This window comes from Camelina sativa, chromosome 12, assembly GCF_000633955.1.
Source record: "Camelina sativa cultivar DH55 chromosome 12, Cs, whole genome shotgun sequence".
Classification (NCBI taxonomy): domain Eukaryota; kingdom Viridiplantae; phylum Streptophyta; class Magnoliopsida; order Brassicales; family Brassicaceae; genus Camelina; species Camelina sativa.
In genome coordinates, this window is record NC_025696.1 from 1110659 (window position 1) to 1137001 (window position 26343).

Genomic DNA, 26343 nt, shown 5'->3' on the forward strand with positions numbered 1-26343 from the left:
TTTAAAAATATTTTAAGAGTGGTTGTAGAAATATTAGAATGCATCTACAATTGATCCATGCAAAATCCAGTTCTTCACTTCTTCACTTCTTCACTACTATGAAAAGAATATGTCCCCATTACATAAAGTCTGTTGTAACAAAGCTAAACAAATTCCCGAAAATTTTGGTAGGGTAATCAAACAACACTTTTTTTTTGTGTAGGAGAATCAAACAACACTTTTTATAACTCTTAACTAGGACCCGACCCGCGCTACAGCGCGGGGGAATATTTTATTGTTGTTAAAACGGATAACAATTTAGAAGATGTTATACACTACAAGAAAAACTAGTTATAGCCACAAATCAACCACAATTTTTTTGTAGCCATAGTATATTAGCCACAAACCAGACACAAAATAACGTTGTGGCTAATTCGTAGCTAAGTTGTAGCAAATTTGTGGCTAATTAGCCACAAACAACAGTTTATAGCTAGTTGCGACTAATTAGCTACAAATTAGCAAGAGAATAATATGTAGCTATTTAGCTACGATCAAAGCTATAAATTTATCATGGCTAATTTGATAAATACTGTATTTCTTGTTAGTTGTAATTTATTTGTGATTACTATGTGGCTTTTTTCACTCTAAACCTCAAATTGAAATCCTAAAAATACAACCACTAAACTTTAAACTTTTAAACATGTAAACAAATATAAACAATAAATCCAACACTTATAATAAAAATAAAATTTCCAAATCTAATTAATGTTTAATTATAAATAAACCATATACAGATAAACATGTAAAAACTTTATACTATGTAATATTTATATATTATATATACATATGTACCAAAATATATATCAAAATCTATCACCAATCACAATACAAGAATAAAAGAACAAAATTATCATTTTCTAACTTTTATATTCTAATTAAAGAATGTATGAATTTCTAAACACAAACAATATGATTTATTTTTAAAAGAATCTGTAATAGCTTCGGATAGCCACAAATTTGTTCGTAGCTAACTGGAAAAAAAGAAAAGATTATGTTCTCGGTAAAGTTTTGGTGAAACAAATTAAATGATATAGCCACGTAGAGCCACAAAATATTTCGTGGCTACACAAATAAATATGAAAACCCTGGATTCCCTTCTATTTTACTTGCCTCTCTCTCAAATATATCTCGGCTGTACAAAATAAAGAAGTAGATCTGAAAACAGGCGAGATTCAACTCTAATCTACCCTATTTTTTCTTTCTCATCTTTCTTATTATTGAAGAACAGCTGCAAATGTGACTCTACGTATCTCCCTTCAGCTCTGGCCTTTATCCATATTCAAATCTAATCTCGAAGGTTCTGTTTTCATATCTACATCTGGGGTTTTAGTTTTCAGTTAGTTTGATTTTGGGTTTCACATAAGTTTTTTTATTTGGATCTGAGACTTGTTTTTGGTAATCCGTTGGAAATTTTTTAGTTCTTTCTTCTTCGAATTTGATTTCAAGTTTTGTTTGAATTTTTTATTTGGATCTGAGTCTTGTTTTTGCTTAAAGTCATATTTTTTACTAAGCTTGTTCTTGTCTTTTTCCAGACGGAGGAGGTTTTTCCAGGCGGAGGAGGTGGTGGAGAAGATGGGGTGGTAGTGGAGAAGAATGAAGAGGAGACAGTGAAGAAGCTGATTTGTGAGCGGACTCATTAGAAGAGGTGGTGGTGGTGGTGGAGGAGCGGTGACGGTGGAGGAGGAGAATAACTGAGAATATATTTGTAAATATTTGAAATTTTAATTTGTTTTTTGTATTTATTTTTAATTTAATTTTTAAAATAAATTATTTTGGTATTTTTTTTAAAATAAAAATTTGAAATTGCCACAACAAATTTTATGGTTATTTGTGTCTAATCGGAACAATTAGACATGATCAAATTTGTTGCAAATTTGTAGCTATTAGCTACAAAACCTGTTGTAGCAATTTTGTGTCTATATTTCCGCAAATAGACACGAAACAAAATAGCTACAACCCTATAGCCACAAATTTTTGTTGTGGTTTTTCGAGGATATAAGCAATATAGCCACGAAATATGAAGCATGGTTACAAAATGTTTTGTGGCTTTAGCCAGATTTTCTTGTAGTGATAGTATCTGTTTATTATATTGTCTATCTTTGTCAAATTTGCCATATCTTTTTTTAGAAATAATTAATTTAAACAAAACTTTCTTGAGATTAATAGAATGAAAAAACATTTTACTTAACATGTGGTTGTGGAAACACGATTACTTGAATATTATTTCACACGTTTTATCTTTATTAATACGAAGTTGTACATAATAGTATATATATATATATATATATATATATATATATATTTTACGCATCGTATACATGCGAAATGTATTCGCCAATGTGCTCACCATAATGTATATAATTACTTTTACTTTATGACTTTTAAATGTGATTCTATAAAATGTATTCAATTATGTGAGTAATTGAATTGGGCTGTATTATAAATAGGTCCACCAACAAATTTGGGTTTGTGTTTAACTTTTTTTTGATATTTATGATGGGGTTTTCGGTGGGCTTTCTATTAAGTTTTTTTTTAAACAGCTGTCTTATTATCTGCAAAGTTGTATGTTTGTTAAACAATTGGGAATCAATAAATCTTTTCATCTCCATCGTTTCCATCGTTTCATCTTCAATTGGGAATCGATCAATCTTTTCATCTCCATTTTCTCAAGATCAATTTTTCAGAAAAGAGGGTAAAATCAAGTTCAGTACTTCTTCAATCCACTGAATCTTGAAGAGAAAACAAAAAATCGTAAAATGAGAGAAGCTCCGATTAGTCGAATCAATTGGGTTTGTCTATGGAGATGATGGTGCTATCAATCGGATGATTCAGTTTTCACCCATGGCTTTAGCGACCCGTTTTATCTTACCAATTGGATTGGTAAGTTGCTAGATATTATGAATAATTTTTCTTTATATTTCCTCAATTTTACATGTCTATACTCTTTCTGTACGGCTCTATATCTCCAAATCAGTTTTCAAAACGATAATTGCTAATATTAAAAATAGTATGTATATCATTACCGTATTTGATTAGTTGACATGTTTCATGTATTTTTTCAGTACATGTGAAAGCCTATACAAACTAACCGAAGCATATATATAAAGACATCATAATATCCGTAAGATAAGTAGTTGTTTCTTAAAATCTTGTTTGATTGTTTTTTTTTTTTTGGAATAATAAATCCTTACTGATTAATTTCTTTTGCAATTTAGTCCAGGAAATGAAATGAGATGTAGTTTCCAGTAACACAGGTTATTACAATAGAGTATAATGACATGAAGCTATAAACAGTAAGCTTAATTTCTGAAGTTTTCAATCTTTGTTTTAAATTTGTAGAACTTTCCGAATTGTGAACTCTTTATTACTCTAGAAGTTTTTAGTTAATGTGTAAGTAATCGTCAAAGAAGTACATTAGGATAATTTTTTGTGGCTTCGTATTGAATTGAAAGAATTAGAAAATGTAATCTGGAATAATTGGTAATATACTGACCAGGTGTAAGTATTTTTTTGATTCAATGTCAGGACATTGTTTAACTTTTTTTGGAGGAAAAGTTATTGATAAGAGAGGATAAGTTTTAGCAGAGAAAAAATTGAAGGTATATCCTAATCTGTTTGTTTATTAATAATACTTTTCCTATGCTTATAGTTCCTTTAATTGCTTGAAAATGGAAGATTAGTTTTTGTGTTTTTTATAATAAAGATTAAATCTATAAGAACTTATTCTTTGTCATTTATTTGAAACTTGAAAATGATAACAAAACATAGGAATAGGGAAAGTAATTGAAACAAACAAAAATTAAAAAGCAGCATAAAAAAACAAATACTTTATTCTTCTATTAATCCTCTTCTCAAACATGCTTCCTTGTATGATGGATATACAACTCCATCATAAGTCCTCAGATCTTCGTCACTTAATGGTCCTTTAAGAAAACGGAACAGAAGTTTTAGGGATAAATTACCAGTAAACTTACTTGATCAGTCTCTGGAACTTTCCAAACTGTGGTTTCTTAACAGTTGCATAAATCAGGTACCCTATTTAACAAAGGGAAAGATATTAAACTTCAAAACACTAACAATAGATAACAGTACATTTGAATTGTAAAACCTAGTAAAGAGTTCGGTAAGCTTACTGAAATATCCGCAAGAACCATTTCAATGGTTTCTTCGGAATATACAGTGTTTTGCTTCCAAAAATGAATGATTTTGACATGAATTTTCCATCCTGTTTTGAATGGCTTAATGGACTGCAAATCTGTGGTAGGGACATTCTCGGCAGCCATTGGAGAAGGTTTGAAAGAAAAAAGGAGAAAGTGAAGAAGGTATGGTGATTTACGATTCGATAAGTATCATAGTATTTATAGGAAGTCGTCACGTAGTTTCCATTAGGTATAATTTGATAGTATATTTTATGGTATATTCGTAGAATTTTGGAAACAAATCTTAGTAGTTAATTATGTAATATATTCTTAACAATTTCTTAACAATTCTTAACAATGATGATCAATTTTCTTGGTGCAGTTAAGGATTCAAAATAAATCGGAGTTTGAATTAGGAATGAAAGACATAACTAAAAACGCGGTTTGGTAAGATTTTGGAATAGTCCTAGAAGATTGATATCTGTCTAATTATTTTTATTTGAATATCGTTTTCAATCAATTGAATAGATTATAGTTTCTCTCTTTAATGATATCTTAGATAATGTAATGTAGACTTATCGAAACTTAAAATCTATTTTGCAGGCTTTTTTTCTGGAGGCCCAAAATAGCCCATTGTTACATGAGGGAAGGTGTTAATATAGTTTTCCATCAATTCCTATCCGGATATCCAATTGTTAATTGTCGGGTAATTTTTAATTTTAAACCCGATTCAATAGGTTTAAAAGTCACCTTTAACCTTAATGATATGTTTTAAGAGAAATTTCGACAGGAGCATTTTCGGGCAATGAGAAAGTTGTACTTCTCTTTTACTAATATAGGGATATTTAAACAATACTGTACATTTTATTAAGCTACGATGAGTTAACCTATCATAATAAATTTTGCATAAAATGAATGTAAATTAATAAAATACACTTTAAAATCCAAAAAGTGTCTCTACTCCTATAAAGTTTTACAATGACAATTAATGTTATAAAAGTGTCATTAGGTACAAACATCCCTAGTGAAAATAAAGGAAGTTGACCTAAATTCTGTTGAAGAAACAGAAACCCCTAAAAACGAGAAATATACTACAGAACCAAAGAGGTAGTTACTCACGCCCAAGAAGATTCATCACTGGTCCACTTATATAAATCTTCCATTAATTGTTTAGCACCAATTGAACTCAACCACTGTCACTGTCGGTTTTGAATGAAATCTACCAAATCGGCAGCGATCCAAAGCCATTCGTCTGCTTGATTGTAATTGTGTCTTATCTCTCAGCCAGGATCGGTCGAAGAAACTAGATGACGCCCTCAACATGTCGTGCTCTGTTATGCTCTGCTTTACCCTCAATTTTTGTCTTAATTTCAAAACTCTCTAAGGAAAAGATGCATCCTATGTAACACAAGGCTTTGTTTGAATATATTTTTATGTTCATACCAAAAAAAAAAAGATATATGTAACTGGAGGAGGAATGGAGGAATCATCCATGATTCAGGAGGTGAGGCTTTCGACATAAAGATTCAAACTTGGAAGCCATTGCCTAGCGAATGTAATGTTTGCTGATTGTGGCGGTAAGTACTAAGTACAAGTGGAATGTGGTTAATTAATGGTTGAGAATTTGGGTAATCTGTATCGGATCCATATTGGTCCTGAATACCAAACGATTCATTTAGTTAACCATGGTGGGAAATTGGTTATATATATAAAATCGTTAGCCCAAAATGCCCATCGAATGGTTGAGAATTAGAAAATGGACTTAGACCATCTCCATTGTATTTCTCTATTTTTTTCTCTAAAATAGAGTAACTCAAAAATAGAGCACTGTTTTCCTCCAATGTATTACTCTATTTTCACCTCTATAATAGAGTTAGTGTAAAAAAATAGAGGTGAGAATAGAGTTGCTCTATATATAGAGCAATCCTATTATTTTCTCTATTTTAGAGTAAAATATAGAGTAGGGTTGGAGCAAATGTTGCTCTATAATAGAGATTTGACTCTAAAATAGAGTGGGGTTGGAGATGCCCTTATGGCCATAAAAGAAAGAATAATAAAGATAGTTCTTACAAATTTCCCATCGAATCATGGCACTCCACAGAGATTAGATCAGATTAAGTTAGCTAATATTAGCTTAGCTTGTAGAGGCAAACATAATTATACTATTAAGTAACTAGTTCCAAACCAAACCAAGCTATCTCAACCGTCTTTGTACTTAATTTTCTTTTTTGTTGACTAATAAAGTTAACATTTCAAAAAAAAAAAAAAAATCACATGTCACTTTATTTTTTTTTGTCAACCATTGGGCCACAACTGGCCGGCCCATTAGCCAAATTCCTACATTCGTAGGAGCCGGGACTCGATCCCGAGTATGATGGTATCTTTTACAAATGGACTTACCTTCTGCTACTCTAAAGTCACTTTTTATAACAGCTTACATATCATTTTTTCTATATTTTGTGAACATTAATTTTGTTTTTTAGATAGATTCTTCTTTTAGAGATTTTTTTTGCATAGTTTTTTTTTTTTTAAAGTGTGACTCTTACAATGTCTTCGTTTTAGCTCAAAACTTTAAATTGAGTTGAATAATTAATCTTTTATTTTCTTTAAGTGAAATTTCATAATAAATTTTTGTAGTATATGTTTCTTAGAAACTAATGTATCACTTCAATTTTATTTTTATGTTTAGAATTTTATAATTATAATTACATAAATTGCTTTTACTCCACCATGCATTAAAATCTTACTTTTATACTAAACTCATTAGCCCATTTTAAATTTTGGAAAATAATATTTTTTTTTGGTTAAAATTTGACGAATAACATTATTACTAAAATAAATTCATAGTATTACTTTTACTATTTTAAAATGTTCATTTATTTTTAAAATTTTATATAGTTATTATTTTATTATTTACTAAACCAAGTTTATATTATTGTTTTTACTATTTTAAAATTTAATTAATTTACTTAATTTGTTTTTAATTTATTTTATACTATTATTACTTATAACTTATAACTAATAAATATGCAATGAATGAATACTTTAAATAGTATTTTTAATGCAAAAAAAGAATAACATTATTTAGGTGGATGCTGATGTGGAGGAAGGAGAAGAGAGAAAAGTTAATTTTGTATATATAGATTGTCTATAAAATTGAGTAAAACATATAATAAGTACAAAATTGCATAATTAAATTCAGAAATAATAATATATCTGGATTTTGATTTAGTTTTGATGGATCTAATCTAAATATTAAATTTTAATACTGATCTAATCTAAATATTAGTCTTGATAATTAAAACTGAATTGGCTTGGATTTTAATTAAATCAAGTAGCTTAGATCAGTTTTTACATTCAAAATCAATTAGCTTAGATCAGTATTAATAGAATTTAGTCTTGATAATTTTATCTTGATAATTAAAACTTTATCTTGATAAGTAAAATCCAGATTTTACATTCATATTGTTCTTATCTGTATAACTTATATTATGTAATTTATATAGAGAAAAAAATCAAAATCCAGATATCTTATTTTTACTATCTGAATTCAAATTCAAAAAAGAAAGTATTTGATTTTCCAAATATATTAAGTGGAACAATTTCAAATATTTGTTAGCTTCTATATGTCACCCGGGTCCAGGGTGAGGGATGATTATTTTATGACATGATCCACATTTATCCAACATACAAATATTGCATAACTTTAAGTTATGAATCGATCACATATTGAAGTCTATACAGTTGTACAAAAGGGGCATCTCTTGTAACGACGATTCATGGATCTTATGATCACTTAAACTATTTAATTTGTATATGACAAATACATTTTGGGCACTCTGAGTAAAATCAATTGTCTATTCCTTTTTGAGCTATACTCAATTATGCAACACACTATCGCTTTAAATTATGCTCTCTTATTTTCAGGATTACTTTAAGAACTATGTAAGGAATCATCTTTTAAATATGAAATTTTAATATCTAGTGAGCTATGATGACATTTTCAACTAGTGTTACCGTTGATATCGACTGCATTGTTAATTATAGTATTATAAATTTTTAATACTATATATTTTCTCAATGAAATTGTTTTGGTTTAGTGTGTCTGACTTTTGGTCGTCCGAGTTCGATTGTATTCTTTAGTTTCAATTTTCCTAACACTTTTAAGCCTTTTCCAAAAAAAAAAAAATCCAAAAAAAATTTCCAACCTTTTAGTGTGTCAAATATTATGAATCTGATGTCAAATATAATTTTGGGTTGGTTAGGAAAAACTGGTTCAGATTTTGAATATATTAGTAGATAGAAATAAATTATAAGTTAACTGGTTCAAATAATTTCCACTCATTTTTGTTTATAAACTTGTGTTTTTTACTTGTTTAACACAGAAATCTCATGAGTTGAACAAATTGTACCATTCATGCATTCAAAAACATTGTTAGTACCACTCATCACATGTTTATGGTGACAACTAACAAATTGATGGAGAAAATTTTGATTCAATATCGAAAAGTTCAAGAGTTTAAATTTTTTTGGAATTATTATTTATAACATTGTATATTATTTTCATCTATCTTCAAGGCAAAATAAATATTTTTCAGAATTTTTGTAAGGAATTTGATATTTGATTAAAAAACTTTGTGCAGTTCATTCTTCATTTTCAATGACCATTGTCTTATATCAAACCCTAATTAAGATGCAACCATAGTATGAAATCGTTAATCTAAAATCTAATACTAGAACTTTAAATTCAAATTTTTAACTCTAAATAATAAGCGTTTCAAGAGCACCAAGTATTATTCAACACCGCAATAATATGTGTCTCTTTCTGGATCATGTATGTCCAAAAACTATACGAAAGCTAGTTTCTTATATCTCCAATAAAAAGAGACTCAATATTAGCAATTTATAGAGCCAATACACCATAGTTCCTCTTTAATATTTGTAGTTATCTTTGATATGTATCAAATCTTGAAATTATTAAATATTACTTACTACTATCAGAGGACTAACTCATAAAAGGTACTATTTTTATTTTTTAAACTACTAGTAAAAATGAAATAATGGCCAACAACTTTGGAACATTTAGTACAATTTCCACCAGTCTTCAAGTTCCAAGGCTATCTTTTTAAACTCGACATTTGCAATTACTAACTATATATAATTATCATCTTCGGATATCTGAAAAAGAAGGTTAAATTAAAAACTTTATGGACCCAAAGATCATGTGGGATTTAATTTTTAAAACAACAAAAGCGACAACACCTTATCCTTTTCTTGGTCTGATCGATATATAATCTAAATAAGGTTTATTATCATTCACACTACCACTCTGAGTACTCTCACGTGAATTTTGTAGCACCAACCAAAAAAACTACACTTTATATAGCCAACACGTAACTACATTTAAAAAAAAAAAAATTGGTGTCAAATGGTAGACTAGTTATGAATTCTTCGAAGAATAATGAAAAACTATAACTTTGTTGATGATGATATCTCTATATGTATAACATGATCAAAAGTTCGATCCAAAATATAGCATTAATTATACTTCAAAAAACACAGTCTGGTTTTGTAAACGCTCAAGTGGTGTGGCAAATAGCTAACGTAACATGCTTTGTTGATGTAAAGTTACAAGAATCACCTGAGAAAGACTGTATTCTATAAAACAATAGGTGTTTATAGAGAATATAATATACAGTGTTGTGATTAATGAATATATATATATATATATGCTATTCCATATATATAGTCAGTATGGGTGTGTTATAACTTATAAGACACTATAATAAGCATTTTTTTTTGGTAAAAAGAATTAGGTCACATGTGAAACCTATTACTCTTTTTAGCAACCAGCTTTTTTGTACATAAGTTAGATATTTGGTTTAGTCATTACTAAACATTTTCTTAAGATTAGTTCTTATATATGACAGGCTGACAGCAACGAAGAAACACATACATACAAAGATATCGTTAAGGGGGCTTATGAAGACCAAAATAAAAGAAGATGACACACTAGTAACTGTAGAATGATTTTGTATACTTCACCTTAAATTGTAGATTTGGGAAAACTTAAAGCTTTTGAAAACGTGAAACGTAAGAGAGAACCCATATAAGTGAAGATAATAATGATTATTATTGGTAAAATCGAAATGATTCGCTGATGATTGACACCTGGCGTGAATGAGACTAAATCTTTTATCTTAAGACGACGATAATTGGGGATTTGGTCACTTGGAAGCACTTTAAGATTCTTTTTTTGTTAACTAGAAAAGTAAAAAAAGTGCAAAAATCTCAAGTTTGAGTTTGAGATTCGAGATGTGATTGGTTCGAAGCAGTCCAGCCCACGTGGTCCTTATGTGATCTTTATTACCCATGTTATCCTTCTGGGTCCCACCTGTGAATCTTAGATATCAAATCGAATTTCGCTAGGGTTTGAATTTGGTTAAGTTAGTTCGGTTTATAAGAAATTTTGCTACATCTAAACCAATTTTAATTTGGTCTGGTTTCATTTTTGATTGGATCACGAGAACATGTGTATTGGTTAGTGCGGATATCGATCTTAAATCTTCAGTTATGATCCTATTATCAACAACATCTTAGATTCTTAATATTTATGGTTTACATTCAGTTACTAATTAATAATATTAATATCTAATAATCTATAATATTAAAAATTTGTAATGTATAAAACTAATTTTTTATTTAAATAAAATATTAATGAAATACCATGGGAGTCAAGTAATTTACTGAATCAATATTTTGCACCAACAAAAAAAAATGATATTAATAAATAAAAATACAAAACAATTTGAAAAGGGATCAGGTGTACGGTTTCTGCGGTGGAGCGTGCGAAGGCATCCATCAATTGGTGTTCTCACTTCTCAGGAGCTGTTCCTGCTTCTCCCACGTGTGCCTGTCACAAATGCATATTGCATTTTTACCCATTTTCACAGCATATATACATTTATGTATCATGTTAATAGGTTATTATATTTAATATACAGTATGAGTTTTAAAACTGCGAATATATAATACTTTTACTCGAGATATCTAAAGATATATGCAAAAAAAGTATAACTTTATCCACTCTCTCTCTCTCTACTACGATTTAGTTTTCAAAATTTATGTTATTATCTGGATCTGAGAAAAAAACCAAGTTTCTTACATAGCAGATTAGCACGCACAACATTAATTATATGTTAATTTTAGAATTTAATTTTGTCAATTAGTATATTCTGTATTAACGATTAAGAACTTTGTTTTCTAATATAAGAGTTTGGTATCAGCTGTATACGGTGTTGCTTTGATAACAAATAAAGCATCAAGCCATCGAAAGTAAGAGACGTTAGTTACTTGATTGATATTAAATTTCTTGCCATATTTGGAAACTTACGACAAAACAATTAATATGGTGAATCTCCGCAACTCCAAGTTCCTGTCTGACACGTGTACTTTATATTGTTTTTATAGACAGTTTCATTGACACAAAATTAATTTATTCATTTGTATTTTTACAGAATGCCATATGGATCTATTTGTACTATGTATTTTGTTCTCTTACTTTTTTGGGTAAATATCTTTTGTACAGATTTAATATATATATATAGTATATTGTTTTCCTATGACCATAATTAAGGTCCATAATACTTTAAAGCTTTTCTCTATCACCTATAAAAGATTATTAGTTAAGGAAAGCAGCATATAAAAGCTAGAGAGTTTTGTCAGAGAAACACAGTCCTGTGATGCACCCATTCACTATTTCGGTATTTCCACATGACATCTGAAAAAAGACTAAGAATTTAATTATAAATATGTACGGACATGTTAAAAAAGGAAATATTATTGATAACGAAAATTTACCTAACTCACACTATACGTTTAATATTATTTTACTCCTTTTTATATATCCAAACAATTCCATTAAGTTTCCACTATCTATCTAATCTCACAATAAAGTATATATATAAAAGTATCAGTGATTAAAGTTATGTATACTGTATACATTTATGCTATATTTATATGTTCTCTCTTAACCTAGGAACTTTATAAGAACTTCTTTCTATTTCGTTGGTTTGATAAAATCACACACTGGACTATAAATATAGTACTCTAGTATGTGTTAAAATTACCAAAAAAATGTCTCAAATAAAGAGGTGAGTGTGTATATGTGTGTGCATATGTGTATATATACTTAGTTTATTCCTCGAATAGATTGTTGACTCTTGGCTCAACCTTCCTCTCCCTCTCTCTCTCTCTCTCTATTTCTACCTTTCTCTTTCTCCTTATTCGTTCATCTTCGTCTTCGTTTCCCTTTTGGTATTGGTGAGATCTACAAACAAAACCCTAGAAAAGAGAAGAACCAGAGGTGAATCGATTAGAGGATAAAATTGATGGGAAGAGGGAAGATTGTGATCCAAAGGATCGATGATTCAACAAGTAGACAAGTCACTTTCTCCAAACGAAGAAAGGGTCTTATCAAGAAAGCCAAAGAGCTAGCTATTCTCTGTGACGCCGAGGTCGGTCTCATCATCTTCTCGAGCACCGGAAAGCTCTATGACTTTGCAAGCTCCAGGTTCTTCTTTTAAAATTATTAATTTTGAAATTTTTACATATCTTCTTGATTTCGTGGATATACGGAAGTGTGTGTGTACGGGTTTTATATGATTTTATGCTACGGTTTTGTTTGCAAGGCTTGGGGGTATTCAGTGAAATATATGTACCTGTGTGATCTATTCGTATGTAGTGGTAAAATTTTCGCATCTGGCGGTCGGTAGAAGATGTTACATTTTGCTGTATGTACAAGAAGATGTGTATGAATAGCCGACAAACTTTTTTTTTTTAACAACAAGGAAATATTAAAATTGAGTATGGAAAAAATGATTTGAAGTAGTTCCTTTGCTTCATATCTGGGTGATTATGTGTACACAGTATATTTTGAAGTACTTTCTTAACATGTGTTTATGTGTTTCTACACGTATTATGGACATTGACATATAGCTTAGGCTCAGTGTTTCGCTTTTCCGAATTTAAGTAAGTCTCAGAGGTAGATGAGATCGATAACAAGTGAATGCTCAAATATCAGTACTGGAAAGCTAAAACATAGGTATAAAGAGACAGCAAGATTGAATGATTGTATGGAGAGGGAATTAATTTCTCAAAACCAATAAACTAAAAAAGTATTTATAATTTAATTAAATAACAAATTATCTATTTATACTCACAAAAACATAAATACATTTTTGATATATTTGTATAAAATCCTATCATTATGGTAAGATAACTTTGTATGTTTAACGTTATATCTACGTGATAACTCTGTATATTTAACGTTATATCTGCTGAATGACTCTGTATATTTAACGGTATATGCAGAATCTCGTTTTTATTATTTTTCATATGTAAATTACTCATTGATAGAACTTTAGTTGACATATATAAATGCATAGACAAGAATAACGAATTGTCCATTCTGCGTATACAATATACAAATTAAAAACATACTAAAGAAGATATCAGTTCAACTAACCAAATAAAAAAGTTCTATAATGCGAAACAAATATTTGATAAATTCTTAGTAAGGATAGTAGAAAACCTATTATGTGAGGGAGTAATCATTGGTCTCAACGTTTGCGAGCATTGTTAACTCTTCATATTTATCTTATGATACCATTTTCTCATGTATCGTTAGAGTTCATGAACCACAAGATATATGAAACTTAGCATAGTTGAGTACCATTCATAAAACTTACTGACACTAGGATATGCCTTATTGTTTCTTGGATTTGATTAGTATAGTAAGTGTGCCATGTTAATGCATTAAGACTGACCCTTATTATAAGTTTCTTCGATTTTTCTTTCTTTGTAGCTCATAGAACTGGATATATTGCTTTAAAGCTCTTGGTTATCTACACCCATCAAAAAAACATTTAAGCAATTTTTGTTTAATGAAAATGGAAGCTAGCATCTATTTAGTTTATATATAGTTTCTTTAGTTTTTTCATGTGTGTGTAACAAAATCATATTAGTGAAAGTTAATATGTTCTGTGGAATGTATGTGAATATATACAAGCGTGTGTAAAATTCTTGTATTTTGTCACTGCAATGACTGAAATAGTCTAAACTAAACAATACTGATACTGTACGAAACTTCAGGGTATATGTTTTTCCTTTACGTATGATAGATTTTTAATTAATGAAGGAGTCGGATAAACTTCTGAAAGATATCTTATATGTTCTTCACTGTGATAGAGATATGATATGAGTGAATTATATACGATGATGCAACGTACTAATATCAAATCTTTTGAATAGCATGAAGTCAGTTATTGATAGATACAACAAGAGCAAGATCGAGCAACAACAATTATTGAACCCAGCATCAGAAGTCAAGGTATATACATATCTTGAAAAATATGCAAATATATGATTATTGATTGAGGTTTTAGAATCGTTTATCTTGAAATGAGTTCTAAGTTTGATAAGTTATTTGTGGTGTGTGTTATTATAGTTTTGGCAGCGAGAAGCTGCGGTTCTAAGGCAAGAATTGCATGCTTTGCAAGAAAATCATCGGTATGAACTTTTATTACATATATAAGGATACATGTATATGTTTGATAAAAAAAATCTGTTGAAAGGGCGTACAAGGAAATGTAGAAACTTGTATTTATATATAGATTGTGTTTGCTATGAAACAGGCAAATGATGGGAGAACAACTAAATGGTCTAAGCGTTAACGAGTTAAACAGTCTCGAGAATCAACTTGAGATAAGTTTGCGTGGAATTCGTATGAAAAAGGTATATAAATACTCTCTACCTTGTATTATATACTTTGGAGTGTATCACTCAAAAGATTGACAATATAACACAATGAAATTCAATAGAACCGATTGCTTTTTGGGATTCACAGGAACTAATGCTGACTCAAGAAATCCAAGAACTAAGCCAAAAGGTCACTATACTATATATATATACACACAAATATTTCTTACATATATGTAAATTCCTCAAAAGAACACAAGTTACAATTCTTAATGAAAATGGGATTTGCGTTGATCTTGGTGCAGAGGAATCACATTCATCAGGAAAACCTCGATTTATCAAGGAAAGTACAACGGATTCATCAAGAAAATGTGGAGCTCTACAAGAAGGTGACAAACATGTATATTAATACAAACTCCATTTACTTAGAATAAGTGCTTTGAAGTGATGGCTTCAACTTTTCAGGCTTACACGGCAAGCACAAACGGGTTTATACACCGTGAACTAGGAGCTGTAACGGATGATGAATCACACACTCAGGTTCGGCTGCAACTAAGCCAACCCGAGCATTCCGATTATGAGACCCCACCAAGAGCAAACGAATAACATCAATTAAGGTAGGAATTTTCATTATTTCATCTTTTTGACGTTCCTCAAAAAAACCCTTTAAGCATTTGTATATTATGTAACCCGTTTAAAATTTTCTACAGATTGAAGTTCGAAGATACTATATGATGTTGAAGAACAATCCAAAGGCTTGGTTTATATATATATGGGTATCTTGAATTGGAAACCCGAGTAAACTAAGCCATGATATGATTCTTCTAACACCAATCATATTTTTCTCTTTCTTTCTTTGTGCATTTCAATTTGAAATATATATATATATATATATATATATATATATATAATTAATTAAAAGCATATATAAAAATTCGGTGCTCGTTATATTGTCTTTGTTTAGAATCATAGATTTCATTAATTATAACATAAACAGTATAGTAGTATATATGTTTATGTGTTTACGAGAGTTTAGTCCTAACTAAAATACCTAATTAAGTGTCATACTTGCTATTTTAAACCGGTTTGGAAACTATATGAGGGAAAACAAAATCGGTTATCGTTGACTGCGTTGACCAGAAACCAAAAAGGTTCAGTCTTTATTTAATAAGGGAAACACACACATATCATCATCGTCGTCATCAAATCATCACAATTCACAAAGGTTGGTGTAGTGCTGCTGAGACAGTGACCTAAGAGATAACGACAAAGAAACAACAAATTAAAATAAATAAGATTTCCTTTTTCCGTAAAAAAAGAGGGAAAAAATTCGAAAAATAGACTGCAACCACCAAAAGCTCAGCCAAAAGCAGAGGCCACAATTCTCTCTTCATCTATCCTTTGAGGATAAACCCAATTTTTTTGGGGTTTTTTTTCTTTCTTTCTTTCGTCTATGACTCAAATCTGTTTCTAGGGTTCCAAACCAGAGAGAGAGAGGTTTAGGAAAAAAAAAATGGCCATGGCGATGGCTCTTCGGAGGCTTTCTTCTTCAATTGACAAACCCGTTCGTCCTCTTCTCAGATCCACTTCTTGCTACATGGTAAAGTTTCCTCCTTTCATCGGTTTTTATCATCGGATTTGAAAAAAGTTTCGATTTTTATTTTTGGGTTTTCTGATTTTTTGTTGTTGTTGTTGTTGTTGTTGTTTTGTTGCAGTCTTCTTTGCCCAGTGAAGCTGTTGATGAGAAGGAGAGATCTCGTGTCACTGTGAGCTTTTAACACAATCCAATCTTTTTTTACTTTATCTCTTGTTGTTTTATAGTTTTTTTCTTGCAGTTGAAGCAATGGTTTTGATTGTTATAGTTCTGTGTCTGTTTTAAATTGAGGTGTCTGAATCTGATAAACCTATTGTTTTGTCTGTAAAACGTTCGTTGCAGTGGCCAAAACAGCTTAACGCACCTTTAGAGGAGGTTGATCCTGAGATTGCTGACATTATTGAGCATGAGAAAGCTAGACAATGGAAGGTTTATTATTACTCTTTCTTTTACTTACTACTCTGTATCTGAGATTTAAATCTTGTTCCTTGATTGATATTGTGAGTTGGGCTGATATTTGTGTAACGCTTATGTTATCAAAGGGACTTGAACTTATTCCATCTGAGAACTTCACATCTGTGTCGGTGATGCAAGCTGTTGGGTCTGTGATGACTAACAAGTACAGTGAAGGGTATCCTGGTGCCAGATACTATGGAGGAAACGAGTATGTTGAGTCTTGACACATATTTTCAGTTTCAGATTATGACATGATTGCTTGACCAATCTCTGTGATAAGAATTGAAAAAGATGCTGACTTTAAGTACCTTTTTGCTTTCTAGGTACATAGACATGGCAGAAACCTTATGCCAGAAGCGCGCTCTTGAAGCTTTCAGGTTAGATCCTGAAAAGTGGGGAGGTAATTACTCATTCCAAGTATATGAGAAAACAAGAAATCTGAATTATTTAGAACTAGTTCTTATGCGTTTTTCTGGAAAATTATCTCAGTTCCAATCGAATGTGACTGCTTTATTAATCCTTTGATGGCTTATTTCTTTCCTGTCGTTACAGTGAATGTGCAGCCTTTGTCTGGATCTCCTGCCAACTTCCATGTCTACACTGCATTGTTAAAGCCTCATGAGAGAATCATGGCACTTGATCTTCCTCATGGTGGTCATCTTTCTCATGGTTATCAGGTACCTTCAAGATAACTTTGTAAATGTTCTTGCACCTCAAAACTAATGTGTCTTAGCCTTAAACCTAAACCGCTGCTATCTTATTAACAATTTCTTTCCTCTTTTGTTTTTTCCTCATCAGACTGACACCAAGAAGATATCTGCTGTGTCTATCTTCTTTGAAACAATGCCCTATCGACTGGATGAGAGCACTGGCTACATTGACTACGATCAGGTTCTTAACTCTTCTTCATATGGTATAAGTACCCTGTACTCCTCTTCATATGGTTATACTACAATTATAAGTCTTTCATTTTGATATGCAGATGGAGAAAAGTGCTACCCTTTTCAGGCCAAAATTGATTGTTGCTGGTGCAAGTGCTTATGCTCGATTGTATGACTATGCCCGCATCCGAAAGGTAATTCAGTCACATCCCTAAGTACAGGGAAAATGACAACAAATTATTGTAATCAAGAGTTCTAATTCAAACTCTTTTCTCAGGTGTGTAACAAGCAAAAAGCCGTCATGCTAGCAGATATGGCACACATCAGTGGTCTGGTTGCTGCTGGTGTAATCCCTTCACCGTTTGACTATGCAGATGTTGTAACCACCACAACTCACAAGTCACTTCGTGGACCCCGTGGAGCCATGATTTTTTTCAGAAAAGGTGTTAAGGAAACAAACAAACAAGGAAAAGAGGTAAAAAAAAACACACCAATTTGAACCAAAACGTTTTAGATTTATGTACACTCTTTCATGTCATTCATTTGTTGTTTTGAAAGGTTCTGTATGATTTTGAAGACAAGATCAATCAAGCTGTCTTCCCTGGTCTTCAAGGTGGTCCACACAACCACACTATTACAGGATTAGCTGTTGCTTTGAAACAGGTACAGTGAGTCATGGAATGGAATAAACGTTGGTTACTGGATTTACGGTTTCTTTAACCTTCAAATGGTTTGATTAATGCAGGCAACTACTTCAGAGTACAAAGCATACCAAGAGCAAGTCCTGAGTAACAGTACAAGGTTTGCTCAGGTACTAATTGAGTGAAGGAAAGAAAAACACATATGGCGTAGTATCTACTTTAATTTGATTGGTAACATTGTTGTTTCGTGCAGACTCTGATGGAGAAAGGATATGAACTTGTTTCTGGTGGAACTGACAACCATCTGGTTCTAGTGAATCTGAAACCCAAGGTCATCACTTGATCGATTTGCAGTACCCATTTACGTTATTGTCTTTTATCTTCATAGTTAAAAACATCTTTTATCGATTTTTTTTGCAGGGTATTGATGGATCTAGAGTTGAGAAAGTGTTGGAAGCTGTTCACATTGCATCCAACAAAAACACTGTTCCTGGAGATGTTTCTGCCATGGTTCCTGGTGGAATCAGAATGGGTATAAAAATCATATTTAAGCTCTTTTTTTTATTCATTTTGGTATATGCGAATGGAGTTCTTCCTGATATCCTCTGCCATTGTTATTTTCAGGTACTCCTGCTCTCACTTCCAGAGGCTTTGTTGAGGAAGACTTTGCCAAAGTAGCTGAATACTTCGACAAAGCTGTGAAGTTGGCTCTCAAAGTCAAATCTGAAGCTCAAGGTTTTTTCATTTCTCTGATCATGATGCATGTTAGCTGTTTATATAAACAATGACTGAACTCTCATTTGTAATGTTCTAAAAACCAGGAACCAAACTGAAGGATTTTGTATCAGCAATGGAATCTTCTTCAATCATTCAATCAGAGATTGAGAAGCTGCGCCATGAAGTCGAGGAATTCGCTAAGCAGTTCCCAACAATTGGGTTTGAAAAAGAAACCATGAAGTACAAGAACTAAAAATGTTTTATCTCATCACAAGTCTTTCTTTTATTGTCCTTTGAATTTCCATGGAATGTATAGATGATACATGTAAAACTCTGTTATTGTCTATTTTACGCTATGCGCAAAAATAATGATCTGAGTATTCTCTGTTATGTATACAACAAATCTACATCAATAGAAAGAAGAAAAGGAAAAAAACAAAAGATGTAACACATACAATAAAACAGTGAATTCCTAAAGAAGATTGTCTTTAGCTCACAAGTGACTTCAGATTAACCACAAAATACCAAGAAAACAAAAAAAAAAAGAGAAGCTCATCCATAAGCTGTGGTCATTTCTCAATCTCATCAAACCTCTCTATAGAATATGGTTCTGTAACCGGAAAACATCTCACAACTTGATCTGTTTTTTCCATTTCTTAGACAAAAAAAAATGGTTGCATCATTCTCTTACACTGCCTGCACCAAGATTTCTCTATTACATCCTCCTATGGTTGCTCAAATCCGACCAAGAACAACACAGAAGGCGTTCGCGGTGACAAATCCTGAACAAGACAGTACTCTCGAGGTACAAGAAACAGAGACAATCAAAGAAGAGCAATCAACAGAGAAGATGAAGAAGCAGCCAACACCATTGAGACCAGTTGAGAAACAGCTGAACGTGAAGAGCAAGGGTATGGGCCAGTTTGGTGGTCAGTGGCTAAGCAGTGTCACACGTCACGTTAGGATCTACGCTGCTTATATTGATCCAGAGACTTGTCAGTTTGACCAGTCGCAGATGGATAAACTCACTTTGATTCTTGACCCTACTGAAGAGTTTGTGTGGGATGATGAAAGCTGTAACAAGGTCTACTCTTATTTCCAAGAACTCGTCGACCACTACGAGGTAATGATAACGATTAACCAAAAAAAATTTCATCTAACCGTTAGACTCATTGAAGAAGACCTTATAGAGTGTACTTGGTTTTTTAGATTTGGAAGAGTCATTTAAGATTTAATGGTGTTATTGTTTTGTACAGGGAGCACCATTAACGGAGTACACATTGAGATTGATAGGATCGGACGTAGAACATTACATAAGGAAGATGTTGTTTGATGGAGAAATACAATACAATATGGATGCAAGAGTTCTTAATTTCAGTATGGGAAAGCCTCGTGTTCAGTTCAATACCAGCAACATTGAAGTTGTTGGAGATGGTCAGCCTCAAGTGGACGCATAGTTTAAACAACTCTATTTGTAATTATGTGTAATGGAAAATATCTAAATACTATATTGTATACTGGTTTTATAGTATGCTTTTTAAACCTTATATCACAAAGTAACATATGCCTAGATTATGCACTGTTATCCTATTAGTAATCCGCATAACAATTTTTTGTCAAAATTTAATTCTTTCTTCACATTGTTGTAATGTCTGGAGTCCTTTAAAGGAACTCATTTTGGTCTTTGCTCATTCATGTTCCTAAAACTTTACTCTTTAAAAAAATTGCAGAATGATGCAAAAATTTACTAGACTTTACAGTTTTGCCCCAAAAGTTATGATTTAGCAATGTTAACACGTTTTTATAGAAGATTTTGCTCTTCTTATCCTCAGGCGTTTCTCGTCGTTTCGCCACCAAGACGAACACAGTTCCGAAGAAAAAGATGGCGAATTTACTGGAAACATCAATTTTTTTCTCCTCAGCTGATAAATTACTGTCTTTACCGCCTAATAATTCTCAAACCCATCTTCTCCCTTTCTCTGCTTTCATCAATGGAGGAAGAAGGAGACGCAAAATCTCAACTAGTATCACCTTTGCTACCGACACTGTCACTACAAGTAAGCTCATCATAAACCTTAAATCTCTCACCTTTTCTGCCATATTACCAAGAAAGTCCTTTCCTTTAGGTTCTAATTTGGATTATCAGTCGCCGTTAGATAAGGGGTTCTGTAGAGAAAGCTAAAACCTTTTGACTTAAACCCTTTAGGATTTTGATTGAAGATAGAAATGTTTGTGTTTAGGTACTGAAGTAAAAGTCTCTGTTGAGGATCCTATGGAAGTTGAGGTTGCTGATGGCTACACTATGGCTCAGTTCTGTGACAAGATTATTGATCTGTTCTTGAATGAGAAACCTAAAGTTAAACAATGGAAGACGTATTTGGTTTTAAGAGATGAATGGAACAAGTACAGTGTTAATTTCTATAAGCGTTGCAGAATCCGAGCTGATGCCGAAACTGATCCTATATTGAAGCAGAAGCTGATTTCTCTGGAAGGCAAAGTTAAGAAGGTATTTATAGTTTAATTTCTTGTTTTTACTAGAGAACTCTGGTTTCTAGGGTTAGTTTATTGTTGTTGTGTACTTAGAGAGTGAGGGCATTGTTGCAGATAGATGAAGAAATGGCAAAGCACAATGACCTTTTGAAGGAGATTCAAGAAAACCCAACAGACATAAACGCAATCGCTGCCAAGAGACGCAGAGATTTCACGGGAGAGTTTTTCCGCTATGTAGCTTTGTTATCTGAAACTCTTGATGGCTTAGAAGACCGGGATGGTACTTAAACAACATTAATCATGTTACTTAAATTATTGATTCTCATAGTATCATGACTGTTGCTTTCTTTTTTTGAGTAGCTGTTGCTAGGCTTGCAACAAGGTGTTTATCTGCTGTGAGTGCTTATGACAATACATTGGAGAGTGTTGAGACTCTAGATGCTGCTCAAGCCAAGTTTGATGACATTTTAAACTCTCCATCCGTGGATGCCGCTTGCGAAAAGATCAGAAGTTTAGCCAAGGCAAAGGAGCTAGATTCGTCATTGATCTTATTGATCAACAGTGCATACGCTGCTGCAAAAGAGTCTCAAACTGTTACTAACGAGGTACATAATTCTATCACCAAGATAGAAAGAAAAGTTTTGAACTTTACAGTCTTCATATCAAAATCGTATTTTTGTGAACAGGCTAAAGACATAATGTATAATTTATACAAAGCTACAAAGAGCAGTCTTAGAAGCATCACACCGAAAGAGATCAAACTTTTAAAGTACTTACTCAACATAACAGACCCCGAAGAACGATTCTCTGCTCTAGCAACAGCATTCTCTCCTGGCGATGACCATGAAGCTAAAGACCCTAAAGCATTATACACGTAAGTAACATTCAAAAAAATCCAAACTGTTAGTGTTTTCATCTTTTAACCACAACAATGATGCTAACTAGCTTATGAGAGCACACAGGACGCCGAAGGAGCTGCATAAGTGGATAAAGATAATGCTTGATGCTTACCATCTCAACAAAGAAGAAACTGACATTAAAGAAGCTAAACAGATGAGTCAACCTATTGTTATTCAGCGGCTTTTCATCCTCAAGGACACGATCGAAGATGAGTACTTAGACAAGAAAACAGTCGTGGCTGATGAAAATCCGAAAAAGGAAGAAGACGATACTTCTGTTGAAGAATTTTTGAACTGATATTGAGCAATTAGGTGAAAGGGGGGGGGAGCGAGTAATTTTGTGAAATTCGCAGATATAATTGCAATTACGACTAAATGTGAGATCTATTTATAAATTAATATTTTTGGCAGCTCAAAAATCTCTCATGTTTCGGGCCTGGCTATGAGGTCAATAAGCCCATGTAGGGTCCAGGTTTGTAAGAAAAGTCAACATAATACTTGTAGCCCACGAATATTCAGATTTGTGTTCCTATATTACCCCGTGACCTATGGTACTGTCCTAAAAAAACGAGAAGGTTATAATAGTAATTTCGGACTTTAATCAACCTTTATTATAAGGTCTTAAACCCTACGCGTAGCACAGCAGCCAAACATTTCAGTTCGTCTTCTCCGACCTTAAAACCCTGAGATCTTAAAAAATCTCCACCGACTCTCTCCCAATCAAATGGCCTCAGTCGCGCTTCTACGGTCCCTTCGCCGCCGTGAAGTCCAAACGGCTTCCGTATCTGCGTTTAAATCCGTATGTATTTTTCCCCTTTGATGTTCATTTTTTTTGCTTGAGAAAAGTCACGTTTGGGGGTTTCTGGATCTGAACTCGTTAGTATTTATCCAAAATCGAACAGGGTTGAATCTGTGTTACTTAAAGTTTCGTACTTTATGTTTCTTTGTATTAGAATCGAGTTTCAGAGTTTTCGATCTAGGTTTCTTAAAGTTCCGTACTTTATGTTTCTTTCTGATCATCTGTGAAGCGATCTACTTTGTTCCTTATTGATTTGATAATTCATTGCTTCAAATATGGATTGAAGCTTTACACTGATTATTAGTATTCTAAACTCTGCAGATCTCCTCCGCAAATGGAAAGACGTCTTTGTTTGGGAAGTTGGGTTACTTGGCGAGACCTTTCTGGTAAGACATCAACCTTTCAGCTTATGGTATTCGAATGAAGAACTAAATCACTTCTTAGTGTTATCTCTTATCCTTTCGTATGTGTGTTGTTCTCTATATGTAGCTCGAGGCCTGTGGGGAATGATGTTATCGGTATTGATTTGGGTACTACCAATTCTTGTGTAGCTGTGATGGAAGGAAAGGTAAACTTAATTTGTTTCCAACCCTAGTATCAAATTTTTGATATATTGGCTTACTGATTCTGTAGGTATTGACTTTGATCTTGTTTTTTGCAGACCCCTAGAGTTATTGAGAATGCCGAAGGAACTCGAACCACGCCATCAGTGGTTGCTATTAACCAAAAGGGGGAGATTCTTGTTGGAACACCGGCTAAACGTCAGGCCGTGACCAATCCAACAAACACGATCTTTGGTTCCAAACGTTTGATTGGGAGAGGTTTTAGTGATCCTCAGACACAGAAAGAGATGAAAATGGTTCCTTTCAAGATTGTTAAAGCACCTAATGGTGATGCTTGGGTTGAAGCAAATGGACAGAAGTTTTCTCCCAGTCAAATTGGAGCTAATGTCCTCACCAAGATGAAGGAAACTGCTGAAGCTTACCTCGGAAAATCTATCACCAAAGCTGTTGTCACTGTTCCAGCTTATTTCAATGATGCACAGAGACAAGCTACAAAGGATGCTGGGAAAATCGCTGGTCTTGATGTCCAGAGGATTATCAACGAACCTACAGCTGCTGCACTATCATATGGTATGAACAGCAAAGAAGGTGTCATTGCTGTATTTGATCTTGGAGGTGGAACCTTTGATGTTTCTATCTTGGAAATCTCAAGTGGTGTTTTTGAGGTAATGCCTTGTTTCTTCTTCTGCTATGTTATTTTTTCTTGATTTTGCATTCTTTTTTCTTTCTTTTGTGGGTATATGATGATTTCCTCTTATCAGGTTAAAGCAACAAATGGAGATACCTTTTTGGGAGGAGAAGACTTTGACAACACTTTGTTGGATTACTTGGTTGGTGAGTTCAAAAGAACAGATAATATTGATCTGACTAAGGACAAGCTTGCCCTCCAGAGGCTGAGAGAAGCTGCAGAGAAGGCCAAGATTGAGCTCTCTTCGACATCTCAGACCGAAATCAACCTGCCTTTCATTACAGCGGATGCTTCAGGAGCAAAGCATTTGAACATAACCTTAACAAGGTCAAAGTTTGAAGCTTTGGTTGGCAGTTTGATTGAGAGAACAAGATGTCCGTGCCAAAACTGCCTGAAGGATGCTGGAATCTCAGTTAAGGAGGTTGATGAGGTTCTTCTTGTTGGTGGAATGACCCGTGTTCCCAAAGTGCAAGAGATAGTTGCTGAGATATTTGGGAAGAGTCCTTGTAAAGGTGTTAACCCGGATGAAGCAGTTGCCATGGGAGCAGCCATTCAAGGTGGTATCCTCCGTGGTGATGTGAAGGAGTTGCTTCTGTTGGATGTGACTCCTCTCTCACTGGGTATTGAAACACTTGGAGGAATCTTCACCAGGTTAATCAACCGAAACACCACTATTCCCACAAAGAAGTCTCAGGTAATGAAATCTTGACAGAGCACAATATCAGATTATGTCTTAAAAGCTGACTGCTAATTGTGTCATTGTGATTTGGTTATTAGGTTTTCTCCACAGCGGCGGACAATCAGATGCAAGTAGGAATCAAAGTTCTTCAGGGAGAACGTGAAATGGCGTCTGACAACAAAACTCTTGGAGAATTTGACCTTGTTGGGATCCCACCTGCGCCGAGAGGAATGCCACAGATCGAAGTGACATTCGACATTGATGCAAATGGTATCGTTACAGTCTCAGCGAAAGACAAAGCCACAAATAAAGAGCAACAGATCACAATCAGATCTTCAGGTGGTCTCTCAGACGATGAGATTAACAGAATGGTCAAAGAAGCTGAGCTTAACGCACAGAAAGATCAAGAGAAGAAGCAACTTATCGACCTGAGGAACAGTGCTGATACTACAGTATACAGTGTTGAGAAGAGCTTGAGTGAATACAGAGAGAAGATTCCAGCAGAGGTTGCCTCTGAGATTGAAACTGCAGTGTCTGATCTGAGGACTGCTATGGCTGGTGAGGATATTGAGGACATCAAGGCTAAGCTTGAAGCTGCGAACAAGGCAGTGTCAAAGATAGGAGAACACATGTCTAAAGGATCCGGATCATCTGATTCTTCTGGACCCTCTGGTGATGGTTCAAGTGGAACTGATCAGCAGACTCCTGAAGCTGAGTTTGAGGAGGCGAGCGGATCGAGGAAGTGAGAGGTTTCTAACCGATTGCATACATGAATTCAGGTTTTTTTACCAAATAAGTTTACATGCTTATACCTCGACAAAATTTGATTAGTTATGTGTATTTAAAAACCTTTTCTGAGAGGTACCTCTTGATATCTTTGAAACCTATTGAGAGTCCCTATTGAGGGTCTCGGATGTAGTAGTTGTTGATTTCTTTGATTGGTTTTTTTCATGAAATTTACGGTTCTTGTCTTGACCGGTTAACGGGACGTCAATTTAAA

The 26343-nt window shown here is 33.1% G+C and overlaps 5 protein-coding genes and 1 long non-coding RNA gene across 8 annotated transcripts; all 6 read left to right on the top strand.

Moving 5' to 3' along the window:
- LOC104729367 lies at window positions 2624-5031 on the top strand. 2 transcript variants are annotated; one of them, XR_758263.2, is made up of 7 exons: window positions 2624-2919; window positions 3102-3160; window positions 3255-3332; window positions 3565-3638; window positions 4304-4361; window positions 4561-4625; window positions 4782-5031. It is a non-coding gene; the product is annotated as an uncharacterized LOC104729367 (long non-coding RNA). The 2 variants fall into 2 exon arrangements; XR_758262.2 differs by having other exon boundaries at window positions 3102-3332.
- Window positions 12301-16001, top strand: LOC104729368 (agamous-like MADS-box protein AGL21). Of its 2 annotated transcripts, XM_010448305.2 has the most exons (8): window positions 12301-12750; window positions 14490-14568; window positions 14686-14747; window positions 14873-14972; window positions 15085-15126; window positions 15242-15325; window positions 15402-15553; window positions 15647-16001. In XM_010448305.2, the coding sequence occupies exons 1-7, from the start codon at window positions 12569-12571 to the stop codon at window positions 15540-15542; spliced, it is 690 nt and encodes a 229-aa protein (XP_010446607.1). In that variant the 5' UTR covers window positions 12301-12568; the 3' UTR covers window positions 15543-15553; window positions 15647-16001. The 2 variants fall into 2 exon arrangements, with proteins under 2 accessions (XP_010446607.1, XP_019089715.1); XM_019234170.1 differs by lacking the exons at window positions 15402-15553; window positions 15647-16001 and having other exon boundaries at window positions 12302-12750; window positions 15059-15126; window positions 15242-15259.
- On the top strand, window positions 16320-19615 carry LOC104729369 (serine hydroxymethyltransferase 1, mitochondrial). Its single transcript, XM_010448306.2, has 15 exons — window positions 16320-16536; window positions 16652-16702; window positions 16873-16959; window positions 17073-17194; window positions 17310-17386; window positions 17539-17663; window positions 17785-17877; window positions 17969-18061; window positions 18145-18342; window positions 18426-18530; window positions 18613-18678; window positions 18762-18839; window positions 18929-19040; window positions 19133-19243; window positions 19330-19615. The coding sequence occupies exons 1-15, from the start codon at window positions 16450-16452 to the stop codon at window positions 19476-19478; spliced, it is 1554 nt and encodes a 517-aa protein (XP_010446608.1). The 5' UTR covers window positions 16320-16449; the 3' UTR covers window positions 19479-19615.
- On the top strand, window positions 19771-20795 carry LOC104729370 (NAD(P)H-quinone oxidoreductase subunit M, chloroplastic-like). Its single transcript, XM_010448307.2, has 2 exons — window positions 19771-20348; window positions 20482-20795. The coding sequence occupies exons 1-2, from the start codon at window positions 19896-19898 to the stop codon at window positions 20680-20682; spliced, it is 654 nt and encodes a 217-aa protein (XP_010446609.1). The 5' UTR covers window positions 19771-19895; the 3' UTR covers window positions 20683-20795.
- LOC104729371 (uncharacterized protein At4g37920, chloroplastic) lies at window positions 21053-23033 on the top strand. Its single transcript, XM_010448308.2, has 6 exons — window positions 21053-21282; window positions 21466-21731; window positions 21830-21995; window positions 22076-22320; window positions 22402-22589; window positions 22678-23033. The coding sequence occupies exons 1-6, from the start codon at window positions 21108-21110 to the stop codon at window positions 22910-22912; spliced, it is 1275 nt and encodes a 424-aa protein (XP_010446610.1). The 5' UTR covers window positions 21053-21107; the 3' UTR covers window positions 22913-23033.
- Window positions 23339-26316, top strand: LOC104729372 (heat shock 70 kDa protein 9, mitochondrial-like). The gene is made up of 6 exons (XM_010448309.2): window positions 23339-23413; window positions 23735-23799; window positions 23903-23981; window positions 24075-24641; window positions 24738-25358; window positions 25442-26316. Exons 1-6 carry the CDS (start codon window positions 23339-23341, stop codon window positions 26087-26089), a joined length of 2055 nt encoding a protein of 684 aa, XP_010446611.1. The 3' UTR covers window positions 26090-26316.

Bases quoted from the DNA above. Each gene is read 5' to 3' on its own strand.
- LOC104729368 (XM_010448305.2), top strand. From the start codon at position 12,569: ATGGGAAGAGGGAAGATTGTGATCCAAAGGATCGATGATTCAACAAGT. The intron at 14,569-14,685 runs GTATATACATAT...GTGTTATTATAG, and splicing joins ACCCAGCATCAGAAGTCAAG to TTTTGGCAGCGAGAAGCTGC. The intron at 14,748-14,872 runs GTATGAACTTTT...GCTATGAAACAG, and splicing joins GCTTTGCAAGAAAATCATCG to GCAAATGATGGGAGAACAAC.
- LOC104729369 (XM_010448306.2), top strand. From the start codon at position 16,450: ATGGCCATGGCGATGGCTCTTCGGAGGCTTTCTTCTTCAATTGACAAA. The intron at 16,537-16,651 runs GTAAAGTTTCCT...GTTTTGTTGCAG, and splicing joins GATCCACTTCTTGCTACATG to TCTTCTTTGCCCAGTGAAGC. The intron at 18,840-18,928 runs GTCATCACTTGA...TTTTTTTTGCAG, and splicing joins TAGTGAATCTGAAACCCAAG to GGTATTGATGGATCTAGAGT.
- LOC104729370 (XM_010448307.2), top strand. From the start codon at position 19,896: ATGGTTGCATCATTCTCTTACACTGCCTGCACCAAGATTTCTCTATTA. The intron at 20,349-20,481 runs GTAATGATAACG...TGTTTTGTACAG, and splicing joins AACTCGTCGACCACTACGAG to GGAGCACCATTAACGGAGTA.
- LOC104729371 (XM_010448308.2), top strand. From the start codon at position 21,108: ATGGCGAATTTACTGGAAACATCAATTTTTTTCTCCTCAGCTGATAAA. The intron at 21,732-21,829 runs GTATTTATAGTT...GCATTGTTGCAG, and splicing joins TGGAAGGCAAAGTTAAGAAG to ATAGATGAAGAAATGGCAAA. The intron at 22,590-22,677 runs GTAAGTAACATT...GAGAGCACACAG, and splicing joins GACCCTAAAGCATTATACAC to GACGCCGAAGGAGCTGCATA.
- LOC104729372 (XM_010448309.2), top strand. From the start codon at position 23,339: ATGGCCTCAGTCGCGCTTCTACGGTCCCTTCGCCGCCGTGAAGTCCAA. The intron at 23,800-23,902 runs GTAAGACATCAA...CTCTATATGTAG, and splicing joins TACTTGGCGAGACCTTTCTG to CTCGAGGCCTGTGGGGAATG. The intron at 24,642-24,737 runs GTAATGCCTTGT...TCCTCTTATCAG, and splicing joins TCTCAAGTGGTGTTTTTGAG to GTTAAAGCAACAAATGGAGA.